At 40.6% G+C, this 13,308-nt stretch overlaps 1 protein-coding gene across 1 annotated transcript; it reads right to left on the minus strand.

The window, feature by feature from the left end:
* Positions 1-3,540: 3,540 nt before the first annotated feature.
* Positions 3,541-12,220, minus strand: LOC122404980 (tropomyosin-1). Its single transcript, XM_043409419.1, has 7 exons — positions 12,125-12,220; positions 7,289-7,579; positions 6,928-7,061; positions 6,125-6,313; positions 5,980-6,055; positions 5,787-5,919; positions 3,541-3,912 (listed from the first exon to the last, which is right to left on the minus strand). Exons 2-7 carry the CDS (start codon positions 7,526-7,528, stop codon positions 3,830-3,832), a joined length of 855 nt encoding a protein of 284 aa, XP_043265354.1. The 5' UTR covers positions 7,529-7,579; positions 12,125-12,220; the 3' UTR covers positions 3,541-3,829.
* Positions 12,221-13,308: the final 1,088 nt, after the last annotated feature.

A 13,308-nucleotide genomic window follows, 5' to 3' on the forward strand; every position in this document is an offset into this window, starting at 1 on the left:
GGGGAACTTTGAGTTTTCCGTCATGGAAATTGCCAGGGACGAAATTTCTTTTCAAATCCTTAGGAAGCCATTGCCACCGGGCTAGTAGGTCATTAAAATGGCAACCGGCTCACAGTGTCGAGGATTCCACGGACAGACGCGCGATATTCGCGCTAAATACAAGGTGTCTTACGAAAAAATTCTCCCCGAATGCACAATTTGTAACGTTATTTTTCAATTTTATTCGCTGTCGTTCTCGATTTGACGATGTTTGGGTTAGGAACGGAGGCCATTTTGTTTTTCGATCCGCATTTTCGGTGGATATTTGTAAAATTCACCGTCGTCGCGAATATTTCGCGTCGGTCGATAGGGATCCCTCAAAAAATTAGAAGTAAAAACCTCGTGAACTATACCGGGGGCACTTAATATTTATTTTAAAGGGAGTGTATATCGTAATTTTGCTCGATACGAGTATTGTATAAATCAATAGCGATGCCCGTTCCCTCCTGTGCTAATGTATTTTCGAAAAACCGTCCAGGACGGCGATATATATATATTTTTTTTTCTCTTTTTTTTTTTACCGATGCATTTGTCCGTTTTACAGACGCAATTGTGAAATGCCACAGAGCGATCATGACGTTGCGTACAATCGACACACCAAATAGTCTAATGTTTTTGATAACTTTGTCTAGGTAACGAAGATTGTACAATTAGGTAACGAATATCACGGTAGCCTGTATAATTTTACAGCGCGTTATTTATTGTATTTAGGATAGCGCCAGAGTTTCGATCGAACGTGTCGAAGCGTCGTGTCGAGTGTACGTTTTCGTGATATTTAATCTAATCGTAGGTAACGTTAATTGTGTTAAATTTTTTTTTTCTTTTTTGTTTTCGTTACGTCACGCGCAGGAATCGATTGGCGGTCGATCGGGGAGAATTCGAACCGATTAACGATCCCGCGATCGTGCAACGAAATTAAGAACGTTGATTCTTGGGATTCGTACTATAAAGTTAGCGATCGTAATGGTTTCCACGGTATAGAGTGTGCTCGGGAATCGAAATAATTCTTTCGAGGCGAGGGCATTACCAGAAACTGCTGGATAGTTATTGTTGGCTCAATATATCATCGCATACGTTATTATTAATTTGTGATTTTACACGATCGTTCGTATAAGAGACTTTTCGCGTAGGCGTACGTCGTATCTATCGTTAGTCGCGTAAATGTAAAATACTGCTGCGTCGAGAGAGAGCTTCGAACATCTTTCTCCGTTGAACGAGTATCTCGTTCGCCAAACAGATACCAATGAGGCTTTAAAGAAAGTTTGAGTGGCCTACCGTGCCAAAATACTCCAGAATTTTCTTACGTTACGAGCGGAAAAATCGACGCGATACGTCCCGATATGCAATATTATCGACGAGATCGATTCACCGAGCGATTTTCTAGCTGATCGTAATTTGCGTTGCAGTGCCCGTTGTTTTTCATTGTTAACAGTGGTATATATGTACACTACCGTTCGCAAAGTATTTTCCCAACCTGTGCAGCATCTACTCTGTTTAAGGCAACGAGACGCGAAACTTTTCGTCCCACGAATGCTTGTATATTATTGCTTACACTTAATCACATAAAAAATGCTTAATTTGTTATAAAAAATATATACTCAAAAGTTAAATCGTTGACTCGTCCACCGCCACGATGATCGGCAACAGCCAAACTACTTTACTAAAAATTTACCGCTATAACGAAGCCTTTGAACATTAAAATATAATTTGGTCTCAGGTTTGATTTCTTCTAACACTATCTCTTTGCATCCTGGTATTGCCACAGATTGGCTTATCAACCTAGTCATCAGAACACGCATAATGAACCGCGACATTTCTATCCTGAAATTAGTCTAATTTATTAAAAGATCCAATGCATAATCCCCACCCACCATAATGTGTTCCTACGAGGCTATCGGGCTGGTAATATGGAATCTCTATTTCTATCACGTTGTTTACTGTAGTTTGAGCATACAGTTACTTTCACTCGTATTCGTATGCTGTGATTCACTATAAATGAAAAACAATTGTTTCTTACGAATCGATCCGTTATCCATTTTTGTATACATTGAGATATTTAAGAGTTTAAAGTAAAAAATACCACGTGTCGTTGATTTTTATACCGTTTATATTATTTATATCTCTCTATCGGTTTTATAATTGAACACGTTAATATTAAAAAACAAAGACAAAACTACATGGTAAATAGAAGCAATACAGTTGTAATAAACATTTGATAAAAATAAATATAATCACCATATTATAGCGTACGAATACGAGTGGGGATAGCTGGTATGTACCATATGTATGATTAAAATAAGAATCAGTGTTTAATCGCTCCAAATTGGCGTTCGTACAAACAACATCGTTCATTAACCTATCACGTCTCGATGCTGTACACAAAATGCACACGCTACGTTAGATTTCTATTAATACTTTGAAGCGTAAGCTACCTCTGAAACTTACAACACCCGTTTGTCAACAAATTAATGCGACCAGCTCCTAATCCTATGTTCACATTCAGCAATACGCGAGTCTGTAGATCACTCGCGAGAGAAAGTGGTATGTTACGTAATACCGCTGTGTTTTTCCTTACGAAATAATGAATTTGCAAATTTGTAATATAATGATAGTACTGGGTAGGAAAATACTTGGGAACGGTAGCGTACACGCATACGTATACGATGTCCGTTTATTGGATGTGTGTGCTATTTTATCTTTATTGTTTTGTAGATACCATTAATATTTTTACGAACGGCAAGATTGTATATTTTTTGTTTGTTGCATGCTTGAGTTTTAATTGACTATACGTTTACGTGAGGTGTCGTGCGTGTTTGTAGATAGGTGCACAATCATCAAAAATTATTCTTACGAACGCTCGAGGCACCTGGAGATAGGCTAATGTTGTATAAAGTATATGCACAATTGCGCGAAATGAGATTTCCCGACGATTATATCAGTTGTAAATAGTAGATAAGGAACCGTGAACGGTTAACGTGTATAGATATAATTATTCATGATTTTCGAGGATATAGTACAAGACGGTACTCCTGAATTTATATGCCATTCGGTGTACATTTATACATTCGGTGTACATTTAATAAGTACCCTGGTGACTAAATAAACATCTTATATAATTGTGCCTCTAAAACAACTATATCACGACAGTGTTTGAATCAAAATGGAAGGCGCGCGTTCCCGACGTGTCGCTGGAGAAACCATTTGTCCATCGTGTTTGCTCGATCATCGAATACTTACCTCCTCTCGTCGCACAAATTGTCGGATCTTTGGTCAAAGTTCGCGTGGGAACGCGGCTCTTCTCGAAGGTGAAAGCAGTCACAGCGTGTTTTCGTCCCTCCACTCTTGCTGTGGTCGGCTGACCAGCGGACCAATACCCGCGACGGTGGGCGGAGTCAGCGGACCGAGGCAGGAGTGGGGGAACGTAAACACTCTGTGACTTCTCGTGGATGAACGGTAGTCGAACGCGACAGATTGAAAAGCGCGTTTAATTAGTAACGCATACCACATTTCAGCAGTTTTATTGGGTCTCGTGTAATATTTGGTACAACAGTGTAACAGAGTAAAATTTTCGTACGATCTCCATGATATATTGACCAACGACGTCGCGTAAACGTAGCATAATTTAGATAAATAACATCCAATCTTCGACGTGTCCTCAGCCCCTTGCTTCTTTCGTCGTTCTCGCAACGATGGGTCGAGTACTCGAGGTCCTACGCGCGTAGCGATCGTAGTTCCATCCCCACGCGTGATATTGCGATCGTTATACGAAGCATAGAACGGACGAAACAGTTTAGTATCCCGCCAGTTCGGCGAACGTGGAGTCCATCTCGTCGGCGAGCGACTTGTATCTGTCCTTGTTGATGCCCAGCTCGTCTGCAAAAGTTCAGAATACGCGTTCAGTTCTCAGACACCCCTCGAATCCAACGAATACGGTCCTACGTGTGTTTTTTCTACTCGATTTTTTATGCGCCTGGCCGGTAAACGGTTTCGACATAGGACAAGTGAATCTCAAACGATCACATCTGAGCCGGGCTCTAGGTATTTAACGGACAAGCGCAGACCGATCTACTCTCGTTTCAATGAATCCAAGTCACGGTTTTAGAGTGAACGTGAACGCGTCGAATTCATCGTTTTCCTATTTCGGCTAGTGGAAGAACGGGTTAAAATCCTAGGCAAAAAAATGTTCACGCGTGATCGGTGCTGGGTGCAACAGCATTCGTCCTAAACAAAATTTGCACACTAGCTCTCGAGGGTGCATAAAGTCGTACAACGTTGGTGTATGTCGGTGTGTTTGTACGATAGACAAAATTGTGCACAAAAAGCATCGTGTCGCACATTTGCACGCGTGTAAAAGCAAACGTTAAGTGGTAGCTTTAATATAATTCTTTTTTCTACGGAAGAAAACTACATTATCGTCCATCGCTTCGGTATTCTAGTCGGAACGAAATTAATTGGTCTGCGCGAGGCCAGGCCTCGTAACGATCCATCGGAACAAAAAGACCGTGAACGATGGCGGACAAATTGATTTCGATCCAGCTGCAATCTCATTTATCGTGTTACATGTAATTTTCTTCGTTCGGTTAATCACATTGCTTGAAGCATGCAAGAATCGTGAGGTGTGGTATACCTTTGCACGAGTGTAAGGCAAACAGTTTTGCGAGGGGTTGGCAAATGTACCTGACGTACGACGGCCCATATAAACGTGCGAAGCTTTTGTTTTTTTTTTATTCTTTCTTTTTTTTTATTCTGTTAAGCGCCTTGTGTGCTCGTGTGTTCGATGTACGCGTATATATATATTAATGGACAATGCTCAACGTGAAGGAAAAAAAAATGATATAGTTCACGCAAAAACAAAGCAAAGCGCTCCCCAAGTGGGACGTTACGAATAACGGAAGAACGTGTGGCGTGAAAATAATAAAGAGAATCGTTGTGTGTCGCAAATTATACATGAGCGTAGAGAGAACGAGAAAAAGCGAAAGAAAAAACATACAGTGCGTTTCCTTTTTGTTCTGTAAAAACGATGTTTGTTAAAGTGAAAGAAAAAGAGAACGAAAACACGCCCAATCTCGAAAGCTGGCGGGGAGAAAAAAAGAAGAAAAACGTAGCTAAAGCGGAAAAGTTTCGTGACGAGTGATGTCTTTCGAGCGAAGGAATAAAATTGTGAACGTTTAGGACGAACGTGGGTGACTTTTTTTTTCGTTTCTTTTTGTTTTTTTTTTTGGTTTTTTTAGTAGCCAGAAAGCTCAGCGAATGTCTTGTCCAATTCTTCGCAAATCGTTTTGCGTTTCTCCTTCTGCTGGTGCAATACGTCTGCAAAGAAAATCAGTTGTGTTGCACGATGATGTGTCATTATCACGAAAATTTATAACGAACACTACCTTCGCAATCTCTGTAACTATGAAATATTTGTTACTAGTAAAAGTGAATACTGTTTCTTAAATCAATCTCTCAGATTCCCGACTTCCCACGGACGACCGAGCTATAAATTAACAAATTATTTTCGTTCGTTTATTAATCATTCGACGCGTTTAATACCACGGTTGCTCAAGGTTGGCGAAATCGACCGGTTCGATCCCGTTACCGCGATGGAGTCGAATAATGGCAGAACGGCACGTTGTCGTTTTGCCAAATTACGTCACGTTGTCAGCGGTCCAACGTCGGTGAAAAATGGTACAACGACGGAATTTCGTAACGGCAGAATTTGTTCGAAATGCTTTCGCGTAAGAGAATAAACGTCGTTGACTCACCTTCGAGCCTGTCGACCTCCTTTTGCAGTTTCTTGACGGTTTTCTCGGCGAATTCGGCCCGGGCTTCCGCCTCCTTCAGCTTCACCGTCAAAGTTTTGAGTTGTCGCTTGAATTCCTCGACTCTTTGGTTAGCCTAGAAACGATCCACTTAGAAACTCGTATCAATTTCGAATGAAAGAACAACGATACTCACTTTCTCCTCGGAAACCTCGAGAGACTTCAAGCTGTTACCGACAACTTTCAGTTCCTCCTCCAGCTCCATGATCTTGCTACAAAACAATCGTTTTCACGCTCAAGTTTTTCTCCTGTTTCTTTCTCCCGACGAAGTAGACACTTACGCTTCGCCGGACTTTACTCGATCCTCCGCGACTTCCAGCTCGTCCTCAACGAAGGCCAGCTTTCGCGACACTTCGTCAGACTTTCCGTCGGCGTCCTCAGCGAGCAGACGCGCCTCCTTCAGTTGGTTCGTCAGCTGATCCATCCTCTCTTCATCTTGTTGTGCACGGTTTTCCAATACTTTGCACATACTGAAACACAAGCACGCGTTAACCCCTCGTTCTACGATTTCTTTAAATATTTTAGCTGGAGTATCAAAATTGTGTCTGCAGGGCCCTTTTTTTTTACTTTTTACGCCAAATGTGATAGTTGGATGTGACTAAGCTGGCTATTAGTGAACGCAATTCTATTTTTGTTGATGAGTACCTGTAATAACTTCAATATCAAATATCTAAAAAACTATAAGTTGTATATGCCTAAAACCGGGTATCATTGGATTCTGGAGCTTAATATCTATCACTGAGCGAAACCTCATCAAAAATGAGAATGTTGGTCGAGCACTTGTCCCTCTAATGGCGAGTACAGGAGGCGATGGATCCCACAAGTCCATTTTTACTTAACCCTTAAGTGGCTTACTACAAGTTTAAACTAATAATTGCTTAATATATATAAATGTAATTGTTTGAAAATTTATGTATTTCTACTTAAGTTAATTATTTTTAAAATGCATTGAAGGAAAGTTGATTTCCATTTACCAAATTTGGTAAGAATCAACATCAAGTAAAATAATTCAGTTGAGATCGAGAGTCCACTGAAGGGTTAAGGGATCGAGAGGATCGTTGTACAATTTAATCGAAACAATTACCGGCTGGACTCGTCAGCAGCCTGGGACGCCTCGGCTAACTTGGCGGTGGCGGTGTTGAGTCGTTCCTCGGAGCGTTCCAAATCCTCTTCGATCAGTTGGACTTTTCGGTTCAGAGCGGCGACTTCGGACTCGGCCTGAAATCGAAGAGACACGCGTGACTCATTGGCCCTTACCCTAAACGGGGAGCAAGAAGGGAACAACAGATGATTTCGCCGTCGCGAACACTGAGTCATCGATCTTAAAAGAGGCGACTACCCAGGTTCGATGACAAGACTAAAATAAAACATGGCGGGAAGCTTGGTTGGACACGGTCCAAGATAAACTGGAGCAGCTGGAGTCGAACGTTTCGAGTGACACTCACGTTGGTAAGGGCCTTCTCTTTCTCTTCCAGGTCCTTGTTCGCCTGTTCCAAGTTCTGTTTGTTGGACTCGAGGTCGCCCTCCACCTGAGTTAGCTTCTTCTGCAACTCGCTGACCTCCTCGTTGACCTTGTCGGCGCGCATATTCGCCTCCTTGGCCTGGCCCTCGCAGGCGTCGGCCTTATCCATCGCGTTGTCCTTCTCAAGCTTCATCGCTTGCATCTTCTTCTTGATCGCGTCCATGGTGGCGACCTTTTTCTCTTGCCGGTTTCCTTCGTGAAACTATCGAGTTCGCTGAAATTTCCCGAACGATTTTTATTTCGGTGTTCTCGGGTTTAGCGACAATTGTCTCGATCGTGTGTTCGGAATTTGGGGACGACGATACACCGTGATCTTCGTTGATCGTTTCGATGCGTTAGATCCTCGGTGATCGAACGGAACGGCGCGTAAAAGTGGATCCAGGAATCGATCATTCATTTTCAATTCGAAGCGTACGCGAACGATTTTGGGGTTTCGAATCAACGATTTGTACCTTCTCATTCTTGAATAAATTACGATTATCGGACGGATCTTTTGCTTTTGTTTTTAAAAAATTCGTATCGTTATTATCTATCGAGAATATTCGTAATAATTTTCACACGGATTCGTAGATATTTGCGTCCTATTTAGATAACAAATGAAGTTTCTTTTTTCTTTCAATTTTTCGTTCCATAAAGGAGTATATACGAGTCTGCTTAGTCTTGACTAATTTTAGAAATTAAGTTCCCAAGTGTATAGCACAAAGGATGAGAAGTCAGTCTTGGAAGAAATTGTAAGTTGTGTCGTGTGACACTGTTTATATTTTTGATATTTGTTTCTCTTTGCAATATGTATTTATATAATTCGTGAGGTAAGAAAGGTTTGGAACGAATTAACTGGGCAAGCCAGGATGTTTATGCTACTCACAAGTTATTAATAATTTGCATTAAGTTATTTCCTTGCATTTGTGTTCAGATTACTTATCAAAACAAGAGCAAAACTAATATCATTGCAGTGCATTTATAAAGTTGAAATTTGGGCTTATGTAGATTTAGATGCGATCGTTTTTCAGTGTTCCTCAAACTTCTTTTATAAAAGAAAATGAATATATTTATATATTTATGATTAAAAATTTTGTACACAATTTAAATGAATTTTTTAATATATATATGTACAAAACATATATGAAAAAGATTGATGAACTTACACGAGTTCCTTTAGAATTTATTTAATAATACGATCATTCCTTTTATGGAACAGTAGTAAAAATTCTGTATTATTTAGCTTTCAGCTGTTATTGGAATAATAGATAATTGGTAAGATTAATAAACAAAGCTTTTTTTCAGTTTTTCTTTCCATAAAGTAGTACATATAGATTCCCTTAATTTTGAATAATATCCGACACAAAGATTGAAAAATCGTACGTTCCAGCAATACATTCCCGACGTTTGTTCGATAAAATAGTGAAATTTGTATTCGTCCATCGTGAAATATTCAACAAGTATTTTAATTCATTAAATTTTTATTTATTTCTCGACTCTTTTATCTAGATATTTGTCACAGCATTGTTCCAAGGAGTTAGGTTTGGGTAAATTCCAGCAAAACATTCTCGACGTTAGTTCGATAAAATAGTGAAATATTTTATTCAACAGGTATTTTAATTTATTTAATTTTTATTTATTGCTCGATACTTTTATCCAGATATTTGTCACAGCATTGTTCCAAGGAGTTAGGTCTGGGTAAGCTCCAGCAAAACATTCTCGACGTTAGTTCGATAAAATAGTGAAATATTTTATTCAACAGGTATTTTAATTTATTTAATTTCTATTTATTGCTCGACACTTTTATCCAATTCGTCGCGCGTTGTCCCAGGGGTTCGCGCGATCGTGGTTTGAGAAACGCTGGGTCGTTCGCGATCCCTCGGCTCCTGGGGCCTCGTTCGACTTTCGTGATCTCCGATTTTAACCCTGAAGACGTAGGAACGCGCTGTATAAAGCGCGGGTGTAGCGAATAGCTGCGGCTCCTCGCATATTTCGACGATCCTCGCGAGTTCTGCGAGTCATAATCGGCCGGATGATACCGTCCTCCGTGCCGCGAAGAGAGGAGAAGAGCACGTCGGTGCGTCTACGGAAATAGCATCCATAGGCAGGCTCTATAAATATGCGCGGAACGACGAAGAGAGGACGGCGGCCGGCGTTTCTGAGGCCGCGAGGCGAGGAGGCCAAAAAGCACAAGCGTAACCCAGAAGAACGGGCTTTACTTGGCCGCCACCGACGACCGACATTCGATCTAACTGCCGCGTATTAATAGCATTTACGAAATCATCGCCCGGCACCTCGCGATCTCGCGGTTAGATCCTGTGAATACATCGAAGTCCTCGACGCTCGCGGTTCATTTCATTTGGAGCACGCTCCGATTGCTACAAACTTTCCCTAATCTCCTCGAACTTTACGAGAAACAAATCCTTTTTCTACGGTCGAAACTCGATAACTCGAACCTCAAAGGGAACAGCTAAAATCCACGAGTTACAGAGGCTCGATATACGAAAATTCGACTTAAAGGAGCGAATTATTTATTCTATACACGCAGAACATAGTCATAAGCAAACTCTATTACGGACAAAAGACTGCTGTTACTGATTGTTACTAAAAAGAATCCGTAATTTTGATTGTTTGTCAATGTCATTTTCAACAACTAGAGCAGAAAATATATTGTCTTCGATGTCATTAGATTTTTCTGTAAAACTTCGTCTTATCCCAGCGTTCATTTATTTCCATTTCATTTTTCGAGCTATCGAGGTTCGACTGTGTAATTGTCTCCTCAAAGACTTCCTTACTCGTCCTTTCAGGGCGAACATTGAAAACTACTTCATCCGGTGTGAAAATTTCATTATCCATAAATTCTAGTATCGAGCAATTTAATATTTGTTGACTTGCGATGCACGTTTATGTCTGCTGTACGTTGACACCGTTTGCAAAGGATTGGAGGCAGTTTGATACGATATAAAACTATCGTGTCCAACCTGTCCACGTTTAATCATCTTATTAAATATATTTTATTATATTATTAGTCTTGACTTCGACCTTGTTTTATAAACAAGCAACAACAGTTTCTAAACGTGTCTAGTTTCTAACGTAAAGCAATAAGCAAGTTCAGAATAATAATGTCGAAAGTGTTTTGCTAGTTTCAATTTTTCTGTCTTCCCATCTTACTAAAAAAGGGAATCAAAGTTAGACAGATTCATATATACATCCTTTGTGACGAGAGAAATTGAAAAAAATGTCATTTCGTCTATCTAACTAGAAATCTGCGTAATCGTAGGACTTAATTTAGGATTTAATTTATTTATTTCAAGATCATTTAACCCTGCAAAGAAAATGGTAAACGGTGGTTCTACTGCAAGGATCTAGAAACAATGTCAATGTAAATAGCGTTTTCACGATAAAAATGCTACATCGTTATCGAAATTCTGACCACTCGTGAAATTTTTAATAAAAAATAGCAGAGTCCGAAGTCCAGAGTGAGTCCTATCGTCCGTAAAAATATTTTGATCGACCTCGCGAACGACGGGGAACCGAATTCTTTACGGGTCGAAAAAATTCGTAAATAATCGACGAAAGAACGCGAATGACGTAGAATCGTAGTTGGACGCGTTTCGATTCATTTAATCGATCGTTTGGAAGCTGAATGGCAACAGATTCGACCCTCTTTCCGTGTATTAATAGCGTTCGGGAGGTTTTCGTGTCTGGTTACTCGCGGGGCGCCAAAGTGACATTAGAAAATGGATTTTCGAAAGTCAATAACAGCGATCGACTTCGAATCGTTTAGTTTTACAGGTACCGGGATGTTTAAAGCGTTAAAAGGACAGGTTGCAGAAGCGTGTTACGTGACATTGCGAGTGCTACTTACGCCATTGCGTTACGCTCAAGCCAAAAAAGCAGTTTTTTTCGAAGCGTTAGTCGCGTTACTGTTAATCCAGAGCGGTTAGAGTGCCTTGCAAAAGCGTTCCAGTCCTTCGTACCACTGACGCTCCCTGCAAGCATTTCAATAGCAGCCGTCTCATTTTTTATTCGTACAACATTTGACGCTGGAAACGACAGAACCAGAGATTTTTCGGATCATTGATTCGTAAGTGCGCAGTATCGAACGGTTAGCGGTTGAAAATAGCATAAACTGACCGACACGACGATCCAAACCCAGTTTATTTTCGCCACAAAGTAGACGCAGACGTAACGTAATAATAGCAGTTACGATACTCGAACGGTTCCAGCGTCAATGAAAGAAAAAATACCTCACCTCGAGAACGGATCGGTCGGTGGTGTGAAAATCGTTAAGGCCGAAGCAGCGTGAAAACGTTAATACTACTTACAAGCGTCGTGAAAGCGGACACAGTCTCTAAAACCTTCGAGCGGTAAGCTCCTAGAAGCCAAAGCTGTTTCATTGTATGTGGATGGGTTGCAAAGCCAAAAGTTCCATCTTGGTCGACCTTAGATCGACCCAAGCGTCTACGATTAGTAGCGTCGATGTCTTCGATGGCGGGTCGTGGGAAAGTTAACGATTTATCATTCGTTCCTCTTCCAATCCTGCGTATCGGAATACAGTCTCACGGAAGTCCTTCGTCGACAAGCAGAATTCCCTTTTCCACCGTTTCGCGAGACGTTCGCCGCGCACGTTCGTCCACATTCTACCATTTTTGTCGTTCTCTTTCGTTTTTTTTTTTCGGCACTCGCGTTTACGATCGTCGCGATTTCGATGGGGGTACGAGAGATACGCGAATTAGCGACTTACGACGGGATGAACTTTGCTCCGAGATTCACTTACCTAACCCGAGCGAGCAGAGTGGCGCGAGTCGAGTGTACGAGGGTGCTCGGAAAAGCTTATTCGTCGTCGAGAAGCGAGAGCTGAACTCGCGTACGACCGAACGCCGATGGTGGGGGAGCCCAAAAATGGACCGCCGCGGAAAGTTCTACGGGGGTGGGGCCCAGAATGTTTATTTTCTGCTCGCGTATTCTCGAAAATTTCTCTCACCTTCCCGACACGAACACACCGCTGGATCCAGCGATCGATTCGGTAATCGCTGGACAACGCGTCATTTGAGGGAGGAAACCACTGTCACTGTGATCGAGAAAATCGAAATGCTTTTCAATGCTTTGGGGCTTCAAGAACGACTTCCTAAAATATTAATGTAAAACTCGCAAAAATGACAAGGTCACAGAAGATTTAGTAGACGTAGAACATGTAATATGCGTGATGCTTGAAACTAACTGCTCATTTGATACTCTTTCATTGTTGAGAGTATTTAGTCTACAGCGATGAACGACTAAAGTGGTCCAAATGGCAACTCATTTAGCCCTAATTCAATTTCAAAGACACGTATTTGCATTATTATTTATTATTGTATATTGTTTATATTATCTCTCTCTATCGATTTTGTAATTGAAATTAATATTGAAAATAAAAAAAAACTACTTTATAAATAGAACACAGTGTGATAATAGACAAAATTTGGTAGAAATAAATGGAAAAAATTCCTAAATTCAAATTTCATTATAATACAAAAAAAAAAAGAGTTAACAGTGTTGTATACCTCTACCAGTCGTACTTACGTAAAAATAGAAGAAACGAATGAGATAATGTGGCGATGGAGTGCCTACTATTACAACCAAATATTAGAAATATCAGATTTTATAATGTAATTTATAAACAGAATGTGATAAGAAACCGTATCACAGAATCAGGACGAGACAAACGAATCTGCAAGGGAATTAAAGCAAGGGAGGCTTATATCTCAGGAGTGGAGTATAAGATTTCAAAATAGTATTCGTTTGTTTGAGAATAGTCTATGGAAGACAGTAATAATGTGTTAATGATGTCTAGGAACAACTATAAGGTTTGCGATCGAACAAGATTTATTACGTAGGAAAATTGTAAATCGCGTATGCAACAATTTGACAGCGCTCGACAATGACGTTCCTAACATCGTGTCGTCACTCTTTTCTTCGTTC

The sequence above is a fragment of the Colletes gigas genome, unplaced genomic scaffold, assembly GCF_013123115.1.
Source record: "Colletes gigas isolate AHSC1104 unplaced genomic scaffold, ASM1312311v1 Colletes_gigas_Sc00003, whole genome shotgun sequence".
Classification (NCBI taxonomy): Eukaryota; Metazoa; Arthropoda; class Insecta; order Hymenoptera; family Colletidae; genus Colletes; species Colletes gigas.